Here is a 26,280-nt window from a genome sequence, read left to right as displayed (position 1 = left end):
CTGGGGCAAAGATCTCCACCATTCTTGGGCAGCCTTGCAATTTATATTCAGTTGCCCTCATGTGGGGATGAGGATAATATGTCTAAAGTGAGTAAGAAGTGAGAATAGTATGAAGAATTTTTTCCCTTTCTTAATCTATGTCCTTGTGTTCCCTGATATAAAAACAAAACAGAACAAAACAAAAACAACCCAAATCCATCACTTTAACGTTTTATCTACATTTCAGAACTTTGTGGTGCAGTTCATATACATGCTGCTGTTTTCACAGGAGACTAGGAGATGTATGAATTCAGTGAAATTAAATGGTTGTTTGGTGCTATTACAGTCTTAAAACAACAATGGCATTAAATGTCCATGGCAAACTGTTTTCTTCTGGCAATAGACAAATTTAACAAAATGCAGTGGAAATAGATGTGAAAATGTTTTTACTGCACTGGTGACAGTAAAGATATTTCTTTAGAACTATGGAGGTTAGGTAGATCTTGCTTTCTCAGACAACGTTCACGATCCATGATATTCCACGTTCTATAGAAGTATTAATGTTTATCTCTCAATCAAAAATACAGCAGCCTGCTAGTTAAGGAAAAACATAACAGGAAAAAATTAAAAGCCATATCATTTACCTGTTCAGCATCAGTTATGGCCTATTGTGGGTCTGATGCATTACTTTCTGTGGTAGAGCAAGCATCACTTCTCGGTGGTACATCTGTTCTGTGCTCACAAGGAGTGCCTGCATCAGCACGCTGCTGTGCTCCTCTTTCCCAGGCAATGCCTTCCCTTGAGCAGTGACACTCAGGCTAATTGAGAGAGTACCTCAAGATGTCCCGGGACTTTATATTCATTTAATCAAAATCAGACCCTGTGGGATATCTTGTCAAAGGTGCTGCTATCCTATAGATGTCAGCCAAAAGAACCTTTATTTTTTACTTTAATCGGTGTTGACCAGTTCACAGCATGGGGAACTAAGTTTATTCTAACTCAAAGTACTCTGAGAATAGTGGGATACATTGTTCCCTGGGCAAAATTCATTCCACTTTGGTTATCCTTAAACACAGGAATTGAAGTTTCTGTAAGAAAAAATACAATTTTCAATCCAGAGTCATTGTACTGTCAGCAGAGAACATTATGCTTCAGAGAAAGATGTGAAAGCTTTATAATGGAAAACATTTATGGAAAACTTAACTTCCAACTGAATTTTGCTCTGGAGCATCTCAGATCTTCCTATGGAGTACAGTGACCTTTCTCTGGTTCTGCTCATGTATTTAAGGTACTTCATTTCTCTTACGTTCCAGTCTGATGGCAAAGGATACACTGACACTGCACTCCACACAGTTGGGATCTGGATGGTGACATATGACTTTTTATGCTGAATTCCCTTTAAATTAGCTGATTTTCAGTCCCTTTTAATTATAGCAGCTGTTAGTCTACCAGCCCTCCAGAGGAAATCTTGTTGTCATTGCAGCCCTCTGCAATGCTAGAAAAGTAAATGTGTCATGCCAATGAACTATCAATCTGCTATATCATGTTGAAATAGAATGGTGTGCATCCTGATTTCAGCTGAAAGAAGTGTTGATAGTGCACCAGTGTGTTTTAGTTGTTGCTGAGTGATGGGAGCACATTTGGGGTTGTGCTCACCCAGTTGGTGGGGAAGTGATGCTGCCATTCTGGCATGCTGGCAGGAGTAGGCAGAGCCAGAACAAGAAGCATTACTTTCAGAGCAGCCCTTGTACTCTGACACAGTTACAACACATGCTCTTACAATCCTTGCATACATCATAGAATAAATTTCTAGCCAATTTCAGTCTTTGTCTGCAAGGCAAACATGACATTTTCTTTTGATTATAGATGGATTCAGGGACATAGTATCTTAAACTAATAATTTTGTTTTCCAGTACTATAGCATGAACTATTTTCATTTCTCCAGCTTTAGTGACTTCTTGGAGGTGTATTTTAAGACTATCTGTTTCAAGACATAAGTAAAAAAAGTGCTTTTCCTAACACAGAATCTTATTACATTATTGATATTCCACCAGACTGAAGAAAGAGTTTAATGCCTTCTGGTGATTTTTTTTCACAATAATGCACTGGTATGTGTGATAAACGAGGAAGGTACGTTTGAGTCACCCATAGATAGATAGATTGATAATGCCAGATTGGGATGTTAGGGAAATCTGTCTGTCACTTAATCTATGCCTCATTAAACTCAGAAGGGAATTTCTAACACTTGTCCATAACTAAGGTCTAGTGGCAGCAGAAAACAATATTAAGAAGGCTTGTATGCTCCAAGAAATGAAATGTATGATTTATTTTGTACAGTCTAGGTAAACCCATTGAATTAATTTAGCCTTTCAGTGCATGTTTGTAATTATTTTCAGGATTTAAGAGATTGCAGAGGAATTAGCGTTTAAGGTCAGGAAGTCAAGTTCTGTAATCTGACCTGTGAAAGGGGACCAGCACTTGTAAAACAAATGGATTGACCGGTATCACTGGATTGATGTTACTAGGCATATGGTTTGTTGCTTTACTGTAAAAGCAATGAAGATGGATAATCAGCCTGTTCTTTAATGAGAGGCTCTCAGTGGGGAAGCTTTCTCCAAATGCACATCTTAGTCATAAGCTACTGGCTTTCACTTCTGCAGGGCTCATCCTAGGCCTGTTAGGGGCTCAGCTGGTCAATTTGCAGAGGATGGAGTGGATTAACAACACGGTACCAAGATAATAGAGTTAGTTTCTTCAACTTCACTGTTTAACCTCTTTGATATCTGACATATCAGAGGCCATTAGCAAGTAAAATGCCCCTTTAAATATTTGTGAGCAAAAGATTCAGTGAAAACAAAAAGTGAAGAGAATTCCTTGGGCTGCAAGTGTAAAATGCCTGCCAGTACAATGGTGCATCAGGTGAATCTCATTGGCAGGTGGAGCATGGCTGAATTAGTTTCTTTGCAAGGCTGTTAATAACAGAAACTGGTCACAGTAGTGCCAATTTAATCCTGCTCTCCTAATGTTCAGCACATAAAGGAAGAATGGTAGAAAACAGTCCATAAAATAAAAAGGTTAAAAAAAATCTAAATTGAATGCCAAATAGCAAGTGCAATTAACAAAAACAAACAAAAGTCAATAAAGTAATTTGAATACTTGAGATTGATTCTGTATGAAATCTCATTACTAGGTGAGTTTTTGGTTTTCCTGCTGTTTCCACTATATTCTGAGCACAATCCAAAGGTTCCTTCTCCTAAGCTTGAAAGGTACTCCAAAATCAGTCCACTCTTCTGTAACTGGTCAGCATAGAACAAAGTAGCCAATCCTCAGGAAACTAACTTAAATGCTAAGCATATCGGAATATGGATTCACTTCTGAATAAAAGGCTGAAGGAGGTATATTACCTTTTATTCTTTCTGTTTTAATCAGTGTTCCCCACCAGCCTCTGATTGGGCTCTGCACCTAGTTAAGGTGATAGTAAAGTATATCCCTGAGAAATGACATGGGCTCAGACTTCTGAGACTTAATTTGGAAACAGAAGTCTGGTGCTTGAGGTGGCAGAAGTTTCCTGCCTTCCTGATGGAATAAGTTAGGAAGCAATCTTCAAGGGTAATAAAGAAATTCTACCAAACATTACGCATTTGGGGTCAGCATATGAAGTGAAAGTGGTGCAGCATTTAAGACATGACCTTACAATACTGAAGTGTGAGAGTTTTATATTTTACTGTATCATGACTGCCTTGTGTGACTTTGAGAAAATCTTTTGTTGCCATAGATGCCTCTCATTCAGAGATAAACCATCTTGATCTCATTAAAACTCTCAGGATAAATGTATTAATGAGATGAGATATTCAGATATTTAACACGTTTAATTGTAATTCCTCTGTATGACTTCAGTTACCCCTTTAATAGCTAGTCTTTATGTGAATGATGATCACGACAGAAAAACTGTGGTAATGTAATCACTTTTTCCATGCTCAGAATAACAGATAACAGTGTACAAATTGAAAGAGGACCTATTTGTCTTCAAGCTTTTTAACAACATATTACAATTTCTTACCTGCATAAGCCTATACTATTCAATTGCAAAAATCCTGGGGCAAGCTTCAAAATGAGGACTTAGTTATCTTACATCTTCATCAAAGAACAATACAGCAGGAAAATGAGCTAGGAATTTTACAAGGAGATGATACCTGTAATTAAAAAGGAGATTTTCTTGTTTACTTTCTAGTACAGAAGACATGAAATTAAATGCAGGATAGATTAATTCAAGGTTTTTAATTTGATGCGTGCCTTGCAATAAAGCTTCGATGATGAAAAAGGAAAGGAAAAATAGTATGAAGAAGTACAGGTTGTGGATGCTTAGATATACTCACACTGGAATAACAGAATAAGTTTAATCTGATCTTTTATACACTCTGTATTGTCTTTAAGGATTCTTTTGCATGATGTTAGGCTCCAGTTTTCCTTCTGTTATAAATAACGTAAATAAACTGGGGCTTAATTTTTGTGGAATGATATGGCAATTTAGTCATTTGACCCTTGTCCCAAATTAAATAAGAATCATTGTTGCAAATTTTGGATGTCATATATTAAGGTTAATTTGCTTTGGGTGGTTTTTTGACAGTTGCATCCCCCAAATTACAACATTGTTATTTATAGGGTATTTAAGCATATGTTACTAAACTGGAATTAATGGGAAGACACTGATGTATCATTACAGCATGTCAGTTCTGTCTTTTCTTGAAGATCTTTTCATTAACGTCAATCTGGAAAAGTAAAGATTTAAAATATTATTTCTTCTGGCCTATTTTGCTGTAAAAGATGTAAAAATCATGAAATAAATATTGCCAAAATATTTTGGTATGAATGAAAAACAGTTCCACTGAGGCAATGTGCTGGTAAGAAAAAAGAAAGAACATACAAACATATTTTTCTTTAAATATATGTGTATATCAATATACACATATATAGGCCATTGAGGAAAAATATTTCATTATGTTTTGTAATAAGTGTTACAATGGAAAGTGATAAATCATAGAAATACTCAAATTCATTGGATTCTCAGATTTATTTTCTGTTTGATTTTTTTCTGTACACTTTGTTTTCTAGAAGATTACTTCTTTCTGTAGAATTCCTTCTGCAGTAGAATCATCTTTTATCCTTGCAATTTAATTCCCAACCAGAATGGAAATAAAATATGAAATTCTTGAAGAAAATAGATCTGTTACTACTGTAGGATCTTTCCAAGGCTACGTAGTGTCACTTGCTAGAGTCAGAGCTACAGATTAATGTGATGGGAATTAGTTAATTCGGTTTTAGGAAGGTAAACTTCACGTACAAACAATTCTCCCATGTGACAGTTTCAATTTAGACTAAAAAAAAAGGCACTTTTGTCTTCCTTCCCAGCTTCAAACTGCTGTGGCTTCAAAAGTCAGAGACAAAATTTTTCTCTCCTCCTTGCTCGCTCTAGAAGTGAAGAAGTTTGGAAGTGCTTTGGAAAAATGTATTCAAACATCATCTGCAATGTGGCTATAGGTGGAGCTATGCGTATTCCACTTTTTATGTCTGGTAACACTACAAGGGCTGCTCTGAAGGTAATGCCTCCCTCCTATTTCATGATGTTAGCCCATGATGTCAGAGGCGGTGGTATGGCAGTAGAGGTTGAACCTTCCTATCCATATCCCATTACATGTTGTTGCCCTGTGACAGATGGCAGTAGAGGGGCACTCTGATAAAATGGGTGTCTAGTATAAAACTGTGTATGAAGCAAAGGTGAAAACTGAATTGGTCCATGCAATAAAAATGGCATTTAGTGACATTCATTGATGCTCTTTGTATCTGTTGTTGTTTCCATGGAAATAAACAGGAGGCATTACTTCTGGAGCTACCTAGATATATTACATACCACCCATTCTTTCACAGATGACAAAGATTTAAGGGAAACCTGGGTTTTTTGTGTCTCTTTTTAGTGTTAATTAAGATGAAGACTAATATTAAGGAACAGCTTTTCTGTGATGCGCTACCTTTCCAGTCATGTTTACATTTTAGCATCTAAGCATAAAACCTTAAAAGGCAGAGAGTTGCCTCCATTATTTGATCCTTTGTTTTCCCATACTGAATTCTTTATGAGTTAAGGAGCTCAAAGAGCAGTAGGGGATAATCACAGAGAGTTTAGCTCATCATGGCAAGCTGTGTTTCCAACTCTGGCATCTAAATGAGTAACAAAGACCGAAGTGTTTTCCTGGCAGGTATTTTCACTGGGACCATATCTGACAGCTTGCAGCATGAGTAACAAAAAGATTTCCCCAAAAAGAGCATGTAATGTCAGCAATGCTTCATGACCATGCTTGGGGAATAGCCATTTGAGTTTGCATACATGCTTTTACAGTATGAATTTGAGTATGTTGAATTAAGATCTTGGAATCTAGCTACCTTTACATGTCATATGATACCTATTCCCTGCTGTCTGAAAGGGAAGAACTCCTTTGTGGTCCCTTGTGCTATGCCCTTTCCCATGCACTGTAACTGAAGAAAAAAAGTGCAATTTTAAAATGGATTATTTTATTTTATTTTATTTTATTTTCTAATTAAGATGCCCTTTTACTGTTCTGTAATTTCAGATACTTAAATCTAATGATATATAAACTACTGCTGTTATAAAAGATTTCAGGTTATTCAAGATGTCCACAGTGTGAAAATTTGAAAAATAACCTTGAAGGCATTACTAATGGACTAAGTAAGTTTGGATAATGAAGATTAGATGGAAAAAGTATATTGAATTAGCAGAGTATCAGTCTTGTCAGAAGTTTGGTTTTCAGCTCTTCTTCAAATAAGCAATTCTTTTTATTATCTTTTGATGGATTTGGTGATTTGAGCTGAGCCAACTGAAATTCATGCAAAAAAGGCTTTTTTTTTTTTTAATTTGAGAGGAGTGGGAAATTACTCTTACTCAATGATGATGTTGTATGCAAAGCTTGTTGGAGCATCACAGACCACATGAGCATTTCCAGAAGTAACAGGTAGCACAAGCCATTGAAAAGCCTTGTACAGGAGTAGCACACAAGACTTGCTAATTTTTTTTGTCCTGGATGGCATAATTTAATTAACTGAAATGTAGAACACCTTAGTGAATGTGCCATACGTGTTGGTGCAGTAATAACAGTGCTCGGACTATAATGCATGAAGTAAAAGGCTTGCTGTTCAAATCAAGAATAAATAGCTGTAGTGCCTGCATTTTGTCTTTTCTGTTAGTTTTTTTAAAGATACCAAACCACATTCAGTGGCATCAAAACATAGGGAAGGTTCTACATGAGATTTCTACATGAGGAAGTACAAATAAAGTCTTCATTTCTATTCTGTTTTAATCTCTGTGATTTAGAGAGTACACTTCAGCTAATTTTTTTATATACCAAGAATTCACTGACTCTTTGTTTAAAAAAGGAATGGTCTGTCTCTCTCTTCTTAATGTATTTATTTTTCATGCAACACACTGTGTGTTTATGTTTTTGTGTGTGTTTTGTTTTTCAGACTTTTGTTTGCAAGACTTTAATGCAAATACAGATAACAAAGAATGAAAGTTCAAATTTCTCAGCAGCACAAAGGACACTAAATCTTGCCTCCCCATACCAGGGACCATAGTCTGCCCAGGCTACATCTGTTCCCACATTCTCCTCTTTCTGAATCTTGTCCTTCGCAACAGGAGCAGAAGATGGGCATTTTACCACAAGTGTCCACTGCATGCATGCTATTTCTCAGTCTGCTGGCTGGGAAAACTATTATTTTATCTCAACTCTTGTTTCATTGATTTGAAGATCAGACCTAGTAAACACCTCTTTGAAAGGTACCTATCAGACAAACAGATTTGTGAATGTTGGAATCAACCCCAGAAATAAATCTTTGCTCTGTCAAGTTTCATATAGTTTTTAAAACCTTTTATGTCTATTTTTTTTTTTTTTGAGTTTTCTAACAGAAAAGTTTTTGTTGCTACTTTTATTTTTTTAAAGAAAAAATATCAGTCAGCATCTTAGTGTGTGCTGTAAACAAAAGGCACAGTTCTGATCTAAAAGAGGTATCTCTGAATGCTGGTGGAGATCAACCACTGGATGTGAGAACAGTGATGCGGTGGGTGGTGCATTTCAGCAGTGGTGGCAGTGGGTCACCTCCACTGGTGTAGATTGTTACCAGCACAGCATGCAGGCTCTTATTCATCGCTGGTGAAAATGCATAGCTAATGGTAGTGATTGTGCTGAGAAAAAGCACTTTGTAGCTAAGAATTTACTCTCTCAAACAGTATTTATTGTGCTCTTTGCCTTGGTTATTATTTCCGTGGAAATAAATAGGAAGCACTACTCTCAGAGCAACCATGTGTTCTTTTGCTGAAGCGTGTGAAGAAAAATTAATTGGACAGAGATTCTGTTTCTGTATTATTTGGTCTGTGTATCAAGGATGATTATGATTTAAAGAATAACTGTGGAATGCCTTAGTTCTGTTTATGAAAACAAGAACCAGTCTGACTTCTGTATAGCTTCTAAGTAGCAAGTGAACCATTAACTGTCTGTTGGGCTTCTTGAAGGAATTATGTGCTGTAGTCATTTTCTGCATGACCTAAATTCCTTTATCTATTCCCAGTGAAACTTTGTCTTTGTGCAGATCAGAGTAAGTGTAACTATATACACACTGCACTTTAATTTATTGACATTTGCAGAAGCTGAACTGACTGAAACATTAAGTTCTAAGAAGACCTAAACAGTGTTTTGTCAACAGCTGTAGTAACACTATGACTAAATCTCAAATTGCCAGGAACAGTTCTGTCTGACAAATTAAATGGCTGGAGGTGAAATGTCAAGTCCTCAGACTTGTTCTCAAGTCCTCCTGCTGCTTGCTGAAGCATTAAGTTTGCTTTAGGTTGAATAAAGAGCCATCTATAGGTACCAATGACAATAGATGGAGGGGGAAAACTTCCCCTGAGTCTTGGATGCTGATGTCTGCACCACAGATTCCTGTCTCAAAATGGGAATGCAGCCTTTTTAAAAGAATGACAGAAGTTCAGGCCACCCAATTAAATAGATATAAATTGTCCAATTGCTGTCACCTGGAGTATGATTTCAGTCTTTCTTCTAGCAACAACTCTTCTAGAATTGTTGAAGAGTGAATTACGTCCCTCTTTTTTTTAAACTACTTAGCCAAAAGGATCTGCCCTTTATACTCAGAAGTTGGGCATAAGCTTTTAGGATGCTATGCTTTGGTATAAACCTCTAAGATTTTTTCTTTTGATAAAATATGCATTAGTTAAGGTCATTGCATTTGCAGTCAAGAAGAGCTCTTTAATTTAATCTTGAAAACAAAAGATCTGCAGTGCAAATACTGACATTTAATTAAGGATTTCATGTACAACATCTGTCAAGCTGGAAAGACAAATAGAGCTATGCAAGACATTGACTTAAGTGGAAAAATAAGCTGAAGGGTGTGATTGCCTTTGTTCACAGGTCTTTCTTCTTAAAAGAAGGGAAATTCTTGTTTGTGTAGTAGCAGTCAGAGTAAGAAAGTGGTATAAACTGGCAGAAAGAAACCTTTTAATATAAATTCATGTGTGTACGTGTGAACTGGAGATAGATAGAATCATAGACTTATAAAATGGTTTGGGTTGGAAGGGACCTTTAAGATCACGTAGCTCCAACCCCCCGCTATCGGCAGGGATCCCTCTTTCTATACCTGGTTGCTCACAGCCCCATCCAGCCTGGCTTTGAATGCTTCCAAGAATGGAGCATTAACAGCTCTACTGGGCAACATGTTCCAGCATCTTACCACCCTCACAGTAGAGAATTTCTTCCTAATATCTAGTCTAAATCTCCCCTCTTCTGTGTGTGTGCAGTCTAAGTTAAAAGAAAAAACCTTGATTCAAAGTGTATTTCAAATTTATATGGAGCCAAACATGTGAAAGTAATAATAATCATAAAATGAAAAAAAAAAAAAAAAAAGGTACATTCTTTTGTACTAAAAAACCTACATTTTCACAAGTGCATTGGGTCGGTCCTTCACCAAGGACTTCAGAGTGGGAAATTATTTTGCACTGTGAAAGACGTAAAGTCTCACAGAAGCAATACTTTAACAAGATTAAATCCATTTGCACTCGTTCATAACTCCTGCTTTCGCAAACACGCACACAGCACTGGCCATCAGCAATTCTGTAAGTGCCCCCAGTTACTACTGTTATTTTCTTTTCAAGGTATGAATCTGAGCCTGCATCACAAACAAAGCCTAGAGCCAACAGCTTGGTCATCAGCCACCTCCTTGACTTTCTTAGCGAGAGAGCTAAAAAGCAGTAGACTTTACTACTAGTGACTCAGAAGAGTTCCTTTGGTGCAGCTGCTTTATGAGTAGGATGGACTGCTTCCAGCTGGCCCAGAGCAGCAGGTCATTTCTCTGTTAGCTCTGTGGATACTCAGCCAGAGTATGACAGTTCAGTTAGCAGAGATGACACCAGCAGACATACTACAATGGGTAGTGAGACTGCTCATCAGAGAAACAAAAGTCCTTCTCGGTCTTCCCAGAGCCAGTAAGCTTCCAGCCAAAACGGAGACAAAAATATAGGAGACATAAAGCACACCTAGTGTACCCCTAAGCAGCCAATTGATGAATTTTGTTTTTATTCATTATACTAGTAATGTTTGGTCCAAAAAAAGCTTCACAACCTTTCTATCTTTTTATAAGAATGAAATGTAAAGAGTTGAATTGTAATATTTCTATGGCCTATGTTTTTTTTTTTCCTAAGGATACGGAGTAATTCTAAGAAGTGTTTAGTAGTCATGTGTTCTTGGAGAAATGCTAGTCAAGTGCAATCCTGTTTTAAAATAAAAATATGCATTCTCTCTGCATCCTTACTGGCTGAAATATAGGCTGCTTTGTATATGTCTGAAAATGGAAACATCCTGGTATGTTGTATAGATGAATGAAATATGTCAGGATTGAATTTAGAATCTGGAACAAGATAGAAAGTTGTTTTTTCATTATTTGTTTTGGGCCACTAAACAAAAGGAGTAATCACCTAAATTGAATGAGAAAGAGATTTTCTCTAGTTGGAGTAAAACTTTACCAATGGATAAATATTAAGATATTCTAAAAAGATCTGTCCACTAAATTAAAGGTTATAAATTAAGCAGACTTGAAAGTAACATGTCAGTTAAATGTTGAATTGCTCCAATAAAAACATTTGGATGACTGATTTCAGAGATTTATGTCTATACTTTCCAAATACAATATTCAGTGAACATCCTGAATCACTGACCTCAATAGAGTCAGGATTTTAAAGACATTGAATAGGCTTGTCAATATGACAATAATTTCAGTTAAGTCAGTCTTCGTTGGAAGTTATTTGAAAATATCTCCACATCTTTTCTCCACAAGCAAAGTGAGAGAGTGAAAAGACCCAAAGAGAAGGAGATTCAATAAAATACAAGAGAACCCAAAGGGAGGTGGAGAAGTCAAGAAACAAAGCAAGGTCATTGTTGTAAATGTAATCTAAATATTTGCACTTACACAAAATGGGATATACATTCAGTGTTGATATTTTTGTCCTTACTTTCATAGAGTCCTGTTCAGCTGCAAGAACTGAATTAGATAGAGCAGTTATGCTCGGACCTATTTAGATCGTGGTAGCAATCGATAGTGAATATCCTGGGTGGCTTCCTTTTCCTTTTTGGTTTGGCTCAAGTGCACTGAGGAAGTGGACCAGCAAGTTCAAAGTATGATCTATTTAGAATCAGCACAAAGATAGACCAGCTGAATATGAGGTGACATTAATTCAAGCTGCTTCACATAACTGAGTCACTTTCTGAGAGGTTGGTGTAATTAGAAGAACCTGAGCCTGAGTCCATAAGCATCTTGACTATGTATCAGGCACACCTTTTGAAATGTTACTGCCTGTTAAAAACTGGAAGCTTACTAAAGAGCTTTCTTTCTGTTTTCCCTTTTTTAAAAAATTAATGTTTTAGATTGGGAAATGCATCATTACATGCTAAAACAGAAGTCTTATAGCAGAAAGTGTAACTAGAAGATATTTGTGATCTCTTCCTTATGTGGACAAGGATGAGTAATCTCTAGAAGGGGAAACACAGGTACTGATTATTTCATACATATTAATTCAGATTTTTTTCTTCTTTTGACTTGTCTTTCGGTGTTTTAAAGGATTTCTTGGTAGAAATGAAGAGGTAAAATCTAAATCTCAGAAGTGTTTGTTGAAACATAGTTCATAGGATGCTTTCCATATATGATGCTCAACTAATTTCACACAGGACTTCACAGTCCTGTGTTTTTCTGCATTATTTTAAGAGGATGCATGTGCATTTGAACCCAAGTGAGTGAGTCCTGCTCAAATTCTAAGTACAGTAACCAGCTGTAGCTGGAATTAAAGACTAGTCACTGACGTGAAGGAGCATTTCCCAAAGTTTTTATTCCAGAGATCCATCTACATTTCCTGAACATAGTTCACAGTTCCATTAATGTTTTTGGGAAAATCATTCCCTACAATTCTAAATATCACTTTATCCATATTACCACTGAGATGCTTGGTTATAGTTTAGTTCCAGTTTGTGTTAAACTTCAGATGTTAAGTTACTGGTTTTGCTTATGTGTTCTCCCAGTTAATTTATTTGCTTCCTTTTATGTAACAATTTGTGAATTGCAAGTAACTGGAAGATGGCAGGGTGTGACTACCTGAACTCTTAGGACTGAAACCTGATGGACTGATGAAAAAGGCTCTCTAGAGGTAGGCAACATCCATGAGGGTCAGACTGACTGGGGCTGTGGTAAAGAAGCTGACCTCATCTCAGTGCAAAGGAGCAGAAGGGGTGGTTGGTTTGTTTTTGGGAAATGGCTTTCCCATGTAACATCAGGGTCTTTTAATAAATTTGATTTTGATACACGGTATCCATGGTACGGGTGGAAACTGGTCAGAATATTGGACTGTGATCCAAGGAGACTGACAGGGAGTTTCTGTAAACTTTCTGATGTGTATCTGGCCATAGGTTGAGAAAATTTGCCTTAAAATGCAAAGTCTGCAAACTTTGAAGACAAATTCTGGGGTGGTAGGTGGGGAGTTGTGGGAAAATTTAGATGAATTCTGCATTGCTTGATTTTAAATTGCAGTGTCATTGAAAAACTGGTTCCTTATCTGTTTGTTAAAACAGTTTGGTGTAGAGCCTTCCTGTCACTTGAGTAGGTAGCACATGTACATACCACAGGCATAACAACTGAGATCAATAAAAAGTCTAGGACTCAGTTTAAAGTAACATCTTTTATACTTATTTCACAATTCCATAGCAATAACATTAAAAGATTAAGACACAATTTTCAAAATGCTTGAAACTTTGTAATGTTGGGAGTCTTTATGAGGAAGCTGAGTGCACTTTGTTGAATTGTTAGGTTTTGGCATAATAATTTTGTGGGTTTTTTTTGTTTGTTTTGTTTTTAATAAAAATCAGGGAAAAAAAGATTTATAAATCAAAGAATTTGAGTTGGAAATCAGCTGACTCTTTTCATAGTCTGTTATGGTATTCAGTTTTTACAAGTTAAACACAATTCTTCAATGCAGAAACAAATACTATGTATTCAGTTAAATATGTTAGTTTCTGTTTGTTTTTTTTCCTACTATGTAAGCACCTTTATTCAGGAATGAATGCATCTCAAATCTGGTTTTAATATACTCATGTATTTTAAATAGAGAAGTGTTGAACTTGACTAAATGTTATGATGTTTTACTGCATTACATACACATTACCTCTCTGTGTCACAACTGTATTTAGTTGGGGGTGTCTTTAAGTCCAGCGCTATGAAATGACAACAGCATGTTTTAGGAAGACTACTATCAACTTGTCTGATGTTTTGATGCTATAGTCGCTCATCTGTTGTCTCAGCAGCCAAATGTTAATGTGACATCTGCTGTAGCTAATTCCAGTAACTATCAAGAATCTCTCTACACACAATTTATTTTGCTTACAGTACCACCTTTACAGAAAATTTATTAAAACATTTATTAAAAACAATCCTGAGATGCTAAAATATGGATGAATGGTGCAATTAATACTGCACACATTAGACACTCTCAGAGGTTATGAGGTTCGTCTACATAAGTCAACTTTGAATTCAGGGCCTATCTCAGGCCCCAGCATTTCAAGGAGTCCATAAATACTTAATAGTTGGTAAAAACTCACATTTTGTGGTCTGTGATGTGTGCCAGAAAGGCAGAAACGCATTGTGTTTGCAGTGACCCATAAAGAGAACTTGCTGTGGATACAAGCAAAACTGTGCTGGTTTTTGCCTGTTTGTTTTAATTTAGGAGCAGGATGAGATGCAGTGATTGTCATAGAAAGTCAATTCAGGAAAAATTTTCAATGACAGCATCTTCAAAGCCGGAAGCAAGTCTAATTAGAATAGGACAATTTGAGACATAAATGATTAGCATACATAAAGAAGAAAAAGTTTCTGAACATAAGAACTACTTTTCCCCCCACAAACCGCCTGCCTCTGATAATCGTCATCAATGCTCTGCAACACCATGCCTACGAATAAATGTTGACAGTAGTTGAAACTTAATCAATCTTCTATGTCAGCCATCCTGTATTTTATTTGTGAAATAAACAGGACTCTCACTTTCTTCCAGTGACATTGGTTTTCGGTTCCTCTTTTATCCTCCTTGTTCTCCTGCCTACTGACAAGGATGCGTCTTGAGCAGGAGTCATTAAGCACCCCCTGAGATGGCCATCATCCTGAGATAAGTCCACACAAAGGAGCACTTCACAGCTATTTAGCTGCAGCTCATCTCTCTCTCCTTGCCCCTGGCCTTGTCCATCTTGTCCCCCAGGCAAAGGATTTCTGCAACCCTTGCCCACGACTTGTCCATCAAAGCTCTCCAGAGAAAGGATTTCACAACCTTTGCTCAGGACTTGCCTGGACTTGTTCATCTGTGTCCCCAGCAAGCTTTGAGACAATGATGTAAAAGAATTATCTTACAATTATATAGTAAATACATACTGATTCAATTAAATGCTACAAGATTCTTATACTATAATTCAAAGCTATCAAATGAAAAGTTCAGACTTTTTTTCCTATTTGAAAGTTGCCATGCCTGCAGTGTGGTTTCTAGTTTCAAATAATCTGTATTTTCCAATAAGAATAAGAAACACTCTATCAGAAGAAAATAGAATCTATCAAAATACATATCTATCCCTTCAGAAGAATACACATAAAATACATATGTATTAAACTGACAAACTACCTTTGTGCATCCTTATCTACATATCTTCCTGTTCTTTTTCACCAGAGAGAAGCTATTAACCAATACATTGCTCACTACATTGAATTTTGTTTCCACGAAGTATACTGCGTGTGTGAAATTTTTTTGTCTGTTAGAGCCCAGAATATATTTAATGAAAATATTTTCACTTGCTTTAGTGGGATGCATACAACGATGTGATTATTTTTCTAATATATTGCTTTACTCCTCAAGCAATGATGAGTAACCAGCTGTTCATTAAGGCGTGTTAACTTTAATGAGTATTTAAGGAAAAATAAGTGGCTTCATTTATCTGTATTTAAATAGTTAGCAATGAGTAATTTATTAGATAACCCCAGAAGTTAACCATGTAATACATCTTTAAGTGTTACTTCTTCTTTGTATTTCTAATGCACTTGTAATTTCAGTTTTCTGTACCTAAAAATATGGACGCAAAATGTACACTAGCCTAAAGCTTATTGTAATAACTAGAATGGAATTTATTCAGGGCTTTCTTTTACAGAGGATGTAGCAGCACTGGAGACTTTTGTGAAGTACTCTGCTAAGACCATATTCAACAAATGTGCTTACTCATAGAAAATGATTTAAGGTGACTCAACCACAGTTGTATTTATTCTGATGGCTTTTTGGAAATGGTGCGTAGGGTGGTCTTTGTTTCTTTCATGAAGCAGTAATCAGGGAACAAGGTGCAAAACAGATGTTTTTCCTGGATTTGTGGAGAACCATTCAGGAAAAAAATGAAACACAAGTATTGTAAGAACCTCTGGAGATCATTCAGTCCAACTCCTCTACAGTTACCTGAGGAAGAAGCTCAAGATGTCCCCATGGTTGTAGGAAAAAACTACCTTAATTTGTGAGGTCTAGGTATATTGAAGGGCAAAAACTGGACTGATGACCAAGGGAGAAACTGTACAATTGGTGTTCTCTAGATATTTATCTGTTCCCAACAGCACTGCCACATCCCTCTTCTTGCTTGACTATTATCAAGCTGTATCCTTTGCCTCTGGGAGCACATGATGGCATCAGTCCAGTTCTAGCAGAGTTGAAGAAGCAGGGAAGTCTGGTACCCATTCTTCTTTTAACTCCTTTGTATGGTCAGTTTGGAAACCAAACAGCAACAGGCCAGGGAAGTGATAGCTGTATGAATTGTATTCCAGTATGAATCACTGTCCACTGAATGCGGCACATCTGTACCGACTCATAAGGCACCTTCAAAGGATGTGCAGATTAGCTTCCTTTCTGGGAGTAAAACTACTGGGAAATTAACCATGCCCAAGTCTGGCAGAAGGATAAATGGCAAGAAATTCTTGCTGCTGCCAAGCAAAGTCCATTCTCTGTTGCAAGAATTGCTTTCCAGTAAGAAGACAGGTTCCCTGCAGGAAGAATAAGGCAGATGAACTAGACAGTTCGTACTCTCTACCACCCTCAGGCTAATGTAGCATGGAATGATCCAATGGCCTCCTTGAGAAATTTCTGAAACTGGGAAAACCGAACTGGGCCAACATACTTCTCTGATGTTGTCAACAGACTCATTGACTACTGGAGGATTAATGGTTGTCCCTGATTTAATGCTTCCCATTCTGAGGATCTGTCACTTTTGACCATCACTGCTGATGCATACGCAGGTTAAGTAATGGAACACAATTATTCCCCTGGCCAGCTGTTGTTGGTCCATTTACCTGATGTGGGGCCTGTCCCCCTGTCTGTAAATGGAGCCCTCAATAAGTACACCTTACTAAGGATCAACTTAGGATAGATTTTCCCCTCCTTTTAACAACAGTTTTTTTAGATCTGGAATATTCTTTTTCTCTGTCTTTCAGGTACCTAAGGGGGAAAACACTGACTGTACTACTGTGCCTGATAATCTCCTTTCTCACTTCGGGCATTTTCATGGGATGACTGTGGGACCATCAACATCATTGCCTCAAGCAGTTGTCCTCTTACTTACAGCCTAAGCACACATTTAGATTGGGATTCTATGACTCTATGAGAACTTACGAGTTCATAAGTTAGGTTATCAGATAGCTCATGTATTCAACATCAGAAATTGTTGTGTCTGTGGCATTCCAACTGGTCTTGAAAGCTGGCCATGGACTGCAACTCCTATCTCCCTTGAGTAAGCACCTACAGTATAGTTGGGAATTACTCCTTTTGAAATGAAGATACGCTTGGGCCATTTAATACCCAATCCAAGGCGACTATTGCCTAAACCAGACACAAAATAATGAAGTTTTCCTTGGAATGACCAAATGCAAATGGATCTACATTTTTAGAAACCCCTGCCTTACCGATGGGTCCAGGTCAGTTAAATATTCTGGCCATCAGGGACTGCAGAAAAGGGATATTGTACCCTTTTAAATCCTCTGGTTAGATGATGATACATTGCTTGCTCAGCTGGGCCTAAGTGAATGAAGAAGGGCATAGTCTGCTGGTTTTGTGGTTCTGGTCTCCTAGTGACTGACTAGAATATTAAGGGTGTTCATTGACTTCTATCCTTCCAAAAGGGGAAAGCCTCAAATGGGAGTTCTCAGAGGGCAGTGGGATTAGCTGCCTGCAACAGACCTTGCAACTCCCACATGGGGGCACCTTATGCTGGGACCTGAGTGGCAGACGGACACAACCATCAATATACATACGTTAGAACAGCAGTACTCACTGTTCACGGGATAAGGATCTCAGGGCTTGATTTTATGACTTCTGTTATCGATATTCCACATCATACCATCACATAGTGCACTGGGAGCTAAAGAGTAAATGCTGCAGTTCTCTGGGTTGTTGATAGTCCTGATTACCTGCTCTCAGAAGAGAAGAATGAACTACAGCTCCCAGAAGACTTTATTATTCCATTTCTGTTATCCATTCAGAAGGAAAGACAAAACTCACTGGGAGTCATGAGGCTGTCTTCTCTTTTCATCTGCTTTAGTCTGTGTGCTCCCTGCCCATCTTGCCTACAGCATTAGAGTAAAGCCTTCGCTTTCAGACACTCTCAATTTGTTTATTAGCTTAAAATCCAATTATATTGTATTATACTATATTCTCTCGCATTCCACTATCATATTTAGTAAATTAGTTTTTTTTTTCCTTAGCTCATTGCTGCTGTTTATTTTTTTCTCATTTAGGCTAATCTGCCTTTTTCCCTTCCCCACATCCCCTTTTCCTGGGGCATAGCACCATAGGTCCCTTTGTCCCCTGTCACAGACCCAGGCTGAACCAAGCCAAACTGTTACAGCCCTGTTTTATTTATGAGCCAAAGGACACCTTCACTATGGTCACTGAGTGTGTCAGTGTATGCAACCTTTGAGCCATGAGGTGGAATAAGAGACTATATGGGACACATTTGTCTGAAAGCTTGCATGAGTTCTTGGAGACAATTCTTGTGGGCATTCCCTTTTTCTCAAGTCCTATCTCTGAGGATAAAAGGAACATTCTGCAGTCAAGCTACTGGGAGCCAGTCTGTGTCAGGGTTCACAATACGGTCAAGCTGCTTTTTTGTGAGGGGAGGCTCAGAGGAGACTACTAATTTCCATGTACAGAATGACACTCAGCAAAAAAAGATAGTTTGTAAGACTACGCAAAGAAAGAACAGCAAAATTCCCACCACTGACCTGAAGTATGGACCAATAGGACACTGCAGGATACATGGCAGTGACTATATGTTTTCTATAATGAAACCTTGCTTTAATTTCCTATCTTTTTAGTATTGCTTTCTTCTCTACCCTATACCCAGCCTAACAGAGTAGGACTTGTGATAAACACACTGAATAATGTTTGACCTCATTTGTGTCAAAATCTCACTCCGGGTATATAATGAACTTCCTCCCTCAGATAAATGGACCTGGACTCATTGTACCTCCCCAAGGCTTATGGAATGTTGAGACTCTGCTTTTAGGCTTGAGATGTCCCGCTTATCTGGGAATAACAACCTTCCCTAGGAAGAATGCCGCTTTGCTGAGACTCTGAAGCAACTGCTGAAGCAATGCAATTTGCACGCGCAAAGCAATCATGTAAGGCAAACACTAAGGAAGATGTTAATTTGTCTTTATTTGCTGGAAGATGTTACATTATTTTTGGAAAGGTGTCCCGCTGCTGACAGCTCTCCCCCAGCTCTCCCCTACAAAGATGGCAGTGTGCAGCGGTGGGAGGTTCTGCCTGAGTGCGCCTGGGTGTTGCTGGCGCCTGAAGCAGCGTTTTGGTGTAGGCCGTGATGGCTACGGCCGCGGCAGCTGCAAGCCGCCTCACAGGCCCTGGGCCTTCCCACGGCGGTCCAAGAGCCTGGTCTTCTCTCCTTTCCTGTAGGAACCAAGAAGAAAGACGTCAGGCTCTGGGCTGGGGAAGGAGGGACAGAAATGCTGCAGGGCTTCTCTCGGGCCTGTAGTCTGGGATGTGCTGCCCAGGACACACCGTGCTCCGTGTGATGCCCAGGGGCCCTCGTGCCCAGGCCCATCTGCACCGAGAGCGCCCACCAGCCGGGGGAAAGGCGGGCAGGAGGCCCAGCCCCGCAGCCCAGGGAAGCCTGGAGAACAGGTCTGGGGCTCAGGGCCTCCTGACGCTGCCCCCGGGCCTCTGCAGGAGCCGGCACGCACTTACTGTTCCCGTGATGTCCGCGGGAGCTGTGGCTTGTTCTGCCACCCCTCTGGTGCTGTCTGCCCTGCAGGGCTTTGGCACCTGTCCTTCCCCTTCAGCCTCTCTCCCAGCTGCCGGTCATAGTCCCGTCTCACAATGTAGGCAGGACGAGGGTCACCCTCCAGCAGGCGGTGGAAGGGGTTCTGCAAAGGCAAAAGAGATTGTCCTAAGGAACGGCTGCAAGGAGCTGGGGCTGCCCCTCATGATTTGGTCGTGCAGGAAAGGGCACTGAAGAGCAGAGGGCTCTCTGTCTGCAACACAGACTGTGCCCTCACTTCCTGAAGACAAGGGCTGGCACCGGCTTCTCTGCCCGAGGCGGGTGAGCGGGCCCCAGTGCCTCAGCTGAGGCAGGTGCCTCACACAGGCCTGGTTTAGTCTTCATGTGCCTGTGCCCAGCCAGCTGCTGCCTTTGCCCTGTGCTCTTGGCTGCATGGCAACTTGCAGGGCAGCGGGCAGACAGAAGACGCTTCCTTGCCAGGTGGCCACAGCCACGCTGCTGTGTCCAGGAGCCCTGAGCTGCTCCCCTCCCGAGGAGCAGGGGGAAATGCCCTTTCCCTGAGGGCGGTCAGTGCACACTGTACCTGGCTCCTCTCCATGCTCAGCCTCTGTGTGCACTGCTCGTATTCGCTCCGGATTTCAGCTTCGACCTCCTTGCGCTTGGAGGCCATCAGCACCTGGAGCCGTCTCGCCTCAGTCTGAGCGTGCTGCAAGCGCGCTACCTGCAGGTCAGGGAAACACAACCATCGGCAGCGTCAGCCTCCTGGGGCTTGGGCAGGGACCCCTGGGAGGGCAGCTGCTGCTGCCATGCCTGCCCTCCTCTGGGGCCTCAGGGGGATTCAAGGGTAGCAGATCAATGTATCTGGTGTACCATTCTGGAGGTCTGCTGGGCACTGGCAGTGGGCTTTGCCTGACGTGCAGCCTTTTGTAGCACGCCAGCATATGGCTCTTCAAGTTGTGGCAGGAACCTAAAGAGAGACAGCCGGCTGAGCTGGCAGAAGCACAGGCTGAAGCAGTTTCTCACCACGGGGCTCGCAGCCCACAGCTCTGTTCCAGCAGCACAAGCAACTGTGCTGTGGTCACTTTGCCACTTCCAGGGCCTTTTGGCAAGGGCACCACGGCTGAGGGAAACACCTCCCTGACACAACAAGCCAGAGCGTGGTGTGTCCCCAAAGCCTGCCTCTGCACTTCTCCAGGAGGCTCACCTGAATTTAACCCTTTGCTGTTTCTTCTCCTGCTCCCTGCGTCTTTTCTCTAACACCATAACTTTTGTTGCCCTTCGCCGAGCCAGCATCACCGGATCATACACGCTCACTGCACGTGGGGAAGCAAGAGAACATCACAGCATTATCTTTGTGACTGTGCAGGTAAGCAGCAGTGGCAGAGCTGCTTGGTCCCGCTCACCCACACTCATTGCCACCTCATGAACAGAGCCACTATTTCAGGGGCTCTTTGCCCCTGTTGGACACTGGACTTAGCCCAGATCTGCATTCCTCCTGAGCCCGTCCTGCTCTCTCTCTCCCCTCTCCCAGTAGCAGGGACACGCAGGGAGGTGCTCAGAAATTCCAGGGCTTGCTGGAGCTTACAGGCCGGGGGTGAATTCCCCAGCAGAGAAGAGATTTCTTCATCCAGTTCAGACACATTCACATACCTCTGCGGGCACCCTCGTTCCATGGCTGTGACAGTCTTCGGGGCTTCATGAAAACCGTATCTTGGCATGTCGTTGAGCCCTCGACTTTAATTCTGGAAACAAGAAGACACCAGTGGGCTAAAAGGGCACCAAGCTTCCTCAGTGCGGGACAGAGAGAACCTGCTGGCATGGCTCGTTGGGAACCACTGCCGAGCCCCGAGGACTCTCTGTGGGACCTGAGGGGCTCTCCAGTCTCCAGCAACTTCTGCCCCCAAGCTTCTGTCACCTTCGTGCCAGCCCTGAACAGGGGGACTCCTCGCTGTCCCCACACCCTCCTCCCACCTCTCTCACTCAGGGCCTATGGCCCATGCACTGGCCCATTGGACTGCACTGTCTGGGTGGACCGAGCCATGGGCTGAATGGAGCTCTCCCAGAGAAGGGCTGCTCTTGCCTAACAACCTTGCCAGGAGAGAGGCCTCGGCAAGAAGCTGCCACAAAGCATGAGCTGGGCAGCTGCTCCCTTGGCCGGCTGGCTGCTGCAGCAGTGGTTGTGCTCACCTTGGCAGTATGACACAGCCGTCCTCACTGGATCGAGTAAAGTTGTTTTTGCCACTAAACGCAATCATATTCATCATCTTAGAGTCCTGCATCGGGATAGACACAAGTAAGCAGAGGCCACAGACACGTGTCTGTTGCTCCCAAGAGTGGCAAACCTCATTTGGGAGCGCTGCAGGGAGCCCTGGAGGCGTGCAAGCTCACCCCAAGAAGAGCGGGCAGCATGTTGCCCGTTGCATCCACCTGCAGTACGCAGTCATCAAAGAAGTTCATGATGACCTCCTGCCCTCTCAGAGAAAGAATGCCAAGTGTTTTGAAGAAGAAGTCAACTTCCTTCTTTCCTCGGAGGGCCTCAGCAAAGTAGAGCAGGGTCTCATAGATGCACTGCTCTACGATGGGCACACGGAAGCAAATGCTTTCAGCAATCTCCTGGAAGTTCAACGGGCGCTCAAATATCTCGACTGCAAAACAAACACACGCCAACCACGTCACTCCCTGCAGGAAAGGCTGGTAAGCTTTGCCACCAGCTCCCAGCGTGCAGCTATGAGCTGGGGAGAGCTGGGCAGATCGGGCTGGTGCCCGGGGGAGGGCCAGGGTGCTGGGACGCTTTGTGTGCACCCTCCCCCAGCACTCTCCAGGTTGCAAGAGACTTTGCTCTTGCCATGTCACAGGGAAATGCTGGGGCTGTGCAGTGGAGTAAAGCAAAGCAAAATTCTTCTTACAAGGAATTTTGGTCTTAGGCTTCTTGAGCTTGTAAAACTTCTGGATGTGCTTGTTCAGCTGGAAAATGGGTCTGTCCACATCCAGAACCCCATCCTCCCCAGCGGCGGCACGAGCTGGCACAACTGCAAAGCTGCCAATTCCAATATCCACCGCCTGAAACGTCAAACAAGAAGAGGGAGACATGGCAGTGAAAGGTGCTGGGTGACCTGCTGGCCCTGGGCATGGTGTTGTGTGGCCTGCCCACCGCTCAGGCGCAAAGGGGCAAGCTGGGCCATGAGCAGGGCGTAAGGCTCACCCTCTTCTCCATCAGCTCTTTCCGAATGTACTGGGATGTGGCATCCCACACTCTGCAGATTTCTGGAAAGCAAAAGAAAGACCCGTCACGCTCAGAGTTGGCAACGCCCAACCATTCTGAAACCCCTTCCCCCAACGGAGGAGAGAGTGGGGTGCGACCAAGCTCTCCTTGCCCTCAACAAGCACTCGTGCTGCTGTAGCTTCCAGCACAGCTCTTGACCGTGCCCAGCAGCGGGAAGTGCACAGTGCGCCTGGGGCCGGTCTGGAGAGGGAAGGGATGCGCTTTGGGGAAGGGGGTCCTGGCACCGGCAGCGGGTCTGGGCTGCCAAAGCAATCCCTGAGCCGGCAGGCACCAGCCGGCAGGGCTCTCCTTGCAGACACCAGGCCCCTCCTGGGGACCTTCCTGCTGCCCGCCCCAGCTTTCCACACCTCGTCTCCCCTCCATCTTTGCTACCACAGCTCTGCCCCAAGGGCCCCCAAGCCTTACCTGCAGTGGTGAGGTCCTTCAGTAAGGTAAGCTGCTTGGGATCCAAGGGATTGAAGAGCATGTAAGAAAGCACCTCAGTCGCCATGCTGTGCAGCAGTTGGAGAAGCGGTGCTCACTCCCTTGCTCCTGCTCCTTGTCCCCTGGCAAGCAGCGTCCCACACTCTCTCACAGGTTCCCCTGGCCTTCTCCTGCCGGCAGAGCAGCTCCAGCGGAGCAGAGCAGCACTGGCAAGAACAGCCCTGGCACCTCCCAGGCCTCGCTGGGAAATGTGGCCCCAGGATGCTGGGGAGAGGGACTAAGAGCTGAGCCCCATTGTGACGCGTTGACGTGTCACAAAGGGCTGTGGGGACCCGCCCACCTCACAGGCCCCCCACATCTTGGCCCAGCATGGGCGGGGGAGCCCAGCGAGGCCCCGAGGGTTCTGTGCTGACACTTCGGCCTCTTTATGTCAGCTAAGCCACCCTCGTCTAGCTAGAGAGAAGCTATCGGATCCATGGAAGGAAAGTGCAGTCATGCTTCAAGCTCCAAGAAGCTCTGCACTTGCAATAGGCTGCAGAGGGCAGGCTGGCTGCCCGACAAAACAAGGGCAAACAGCTGCTTTGCTTCATGGGACATTATTGCAAAGCCCCTTGCATGGCCCAGGTGATCCATGATGAGCTTGTTTCATTCCGCAGCCATCTGCAAAGGAAGACCAACTGAACATGGCACATGGGCTGCCACAAGGTCTCCCAGCATGAAGCACCTGCAGTGTGCATTCTCCCATGCATGCTCACTGTTTCGTGAGACTCTCCACTTCCCAAACACTCTGAGCAACACCACACCGAGCCCCATCATCCCGGAGACTCTAAGCACAGCTCTAGAAGAGATACACTATAGCCAGCTACCACAAGACAATCTTGTAGGTGAATGAAAAGTAGAGATGCTTATTGCAGCAAAGAGCAAAGTCCCATCATCCCCAGGCTCCAACACAAGACCAGCAAGGACCATGAGAAGCTCCTCCCAAAAATGGTATCAATGAAGCCTCTGTAAAAGCAGAGTGCTGTCGAGTGCAGGGACCAATGGACAGGGCAGGGTCCAAGAGCAGCATATTCTGGGCTGGCTCAGTGCAAGACAGTGCAAGACAGAATGGAAGGGAAGATGCCTGAGACAGGAATTTCACCCCACTGTGCCCTACAGTAGCTGATCTATGTACTGCAGAAAATAAACTCCGAACACCTCACTAAGTCCTGAGGGTGGTTGAATTTTTTTCTAAAATAGATGCTTCATGCTTGCATGGAGGCTTCTGCCTGCTAAGACAGAGTCCAGAGGTAACCAGATTAGTTCATCTCCTTCACCTGCTGATTCAATCAGCAAGAGTTAGAGGAAAACTGGGATGGGAGAGGAGTGGGGTCTCACTGTAGCTGTGTGTAAAGGCAAGATGCAGTAACTTTAAATAGCATACCAGCCCTGTTTTCCTTCCTACTTTCCTTAAACTCTTATTTTTAGCTATCAAGATACAAGACAATCTTTTCCTTCTTCCTTCTTAGCAGATGCTCTGGAGACTCTTGTTTACAGTGTCCTTCAGAGAATGACAAAATTACAGAATCACAGAATTATAAGGGTTGGAAGGACCTCTGGAGATCATCCAGTCCAACCCTTTTGGTAAAGTAGGTTCCCTATAGCAGGTCACCCTGAAAAGTGTCCAGACAGGGTTTGAGTATCTCCAGAGAAGGAGACTCCACAGCCTTTCTGGGCAGCCTTAGTGCTCTGCTGCTCTCACAGTAAAGAAGTTCTTCCTCATGTTTTTATTGAACTTTTTGTATTGCAGTTTTTTCCCATTTCCCCTTGTCATGCACTTCACTGAAAAAAGACTGCTCCCATTCACTTGACTCCTACATTTTCAGTATTTATAAACAGTGGTGAGATACCTTCTCAGTCTTCCCCAGGCTGAAAGGTCTCAGCTGTCTCAGCCTTTCCTTGTAAGACAGATGCTCTAGTCCTCTCAACATCTCTATGATCCTCCACTGGACTCTCTAAAAGATCCCTGTCTTTTTTGAACTGAGGAGCCCAGAACTGGACACAGTACTATAGATGTGGCTTTACCAGAACAGAGCAGAGGGGGAAGATCACCTTCCTTAACCTGCCAGCCACACTCTTTTTAATGCATGCCAAAACACCAAAATATTAAAAGCTGATATCCACACCTCTGTAAATTCTGACATTGTGCAGTTTTGGGGGATCAGTATTATATATGAATTATGTTAGCATTACCATCTTGAATGTATTGCTTGTGATCTTCACAGTTTATAAACTTTACAGCAGTTATGTGGATTTTCACACAAAAAAAAAAAAAAAAAAAAAAAGTAAAAAATACTAGAGTCTAATCCCTTATGACTGAGATTGCAGTTTTGGATTCATTAGAAAAGAATGGTCATCTAGCCCTAATGGTTAGTGTTGTTTCTTTAATACAGATCATTTGTCCTGCAATCTGCACGTTTACTCACAAGCTTGTTATTTTGAGCACACTTCTAATGCTAATTCGTATTTGCATTGTGAGATGGTTTTAACTCAGATGCATGAAATGCTTTCACAAATTGATTTTCTTTATTAGTCTGTTAGTGTTTCAGCAGCTCAGATATAACTGCCAGTGCAGTGAATGCAAACTCAGCAAAATTCTGACACAGATAAACAGAAAATGGGGGATGGTAGATACATGAGTTT

The 26,280-nt window shown here is 42.0% G+C and overlaps 1 protein-coding gene across 1 annotated transcript; it reads right to left on the bottom strand.

Annotated features, from left to right (window-relative positions):
* Positions 1-19,339: 19,339 nt before the first annotated feature.
* On the bottom strand, positions 19,340-21,630 carry LOC125687340 (uncharacterized). The gene is made up of 6 exons (XM_048932427.1): positions 21,543-21,630; positions 21,097-21,205; positions 20,763-20,859; positions 20,476-20,613; positions 19,859-20,037; positions 19,340-19,561 (listed from the first exon to the last, which is right to left on the bottom strand). Exons 1-6 carry the CDS (start codon positions 21,589-21,591, stop codon positions 19,507-19,509), a joined length of 627 nt encoding a protein of 208 aa, XP_048788384.1. The 5' UTR covers positions 21,592-21,630; the 3' UTR covers positions 19,340-19,506.
* Positions 21,631-26,280: the final 4,650 nt, after the last annotated feature.

Source organism: Lagopus muta, chromosome Z (genome assembly GCF_023343835.1).
Source record: "Lagopus muta isolate bLagMut1 chromosome Z, bLagMut1 primary, whole genome shotgun sequence".
NCBI classification, from domain to species: domain Eukaryota; kingdom Metazoa; phylum Chordata; class Aves; order Galliformes; family Phasianidae; genus Lagopus; species Lagopus muta.
This window is presented reverse-complemented; position numbering and strand designations above follow the sequence as displayed.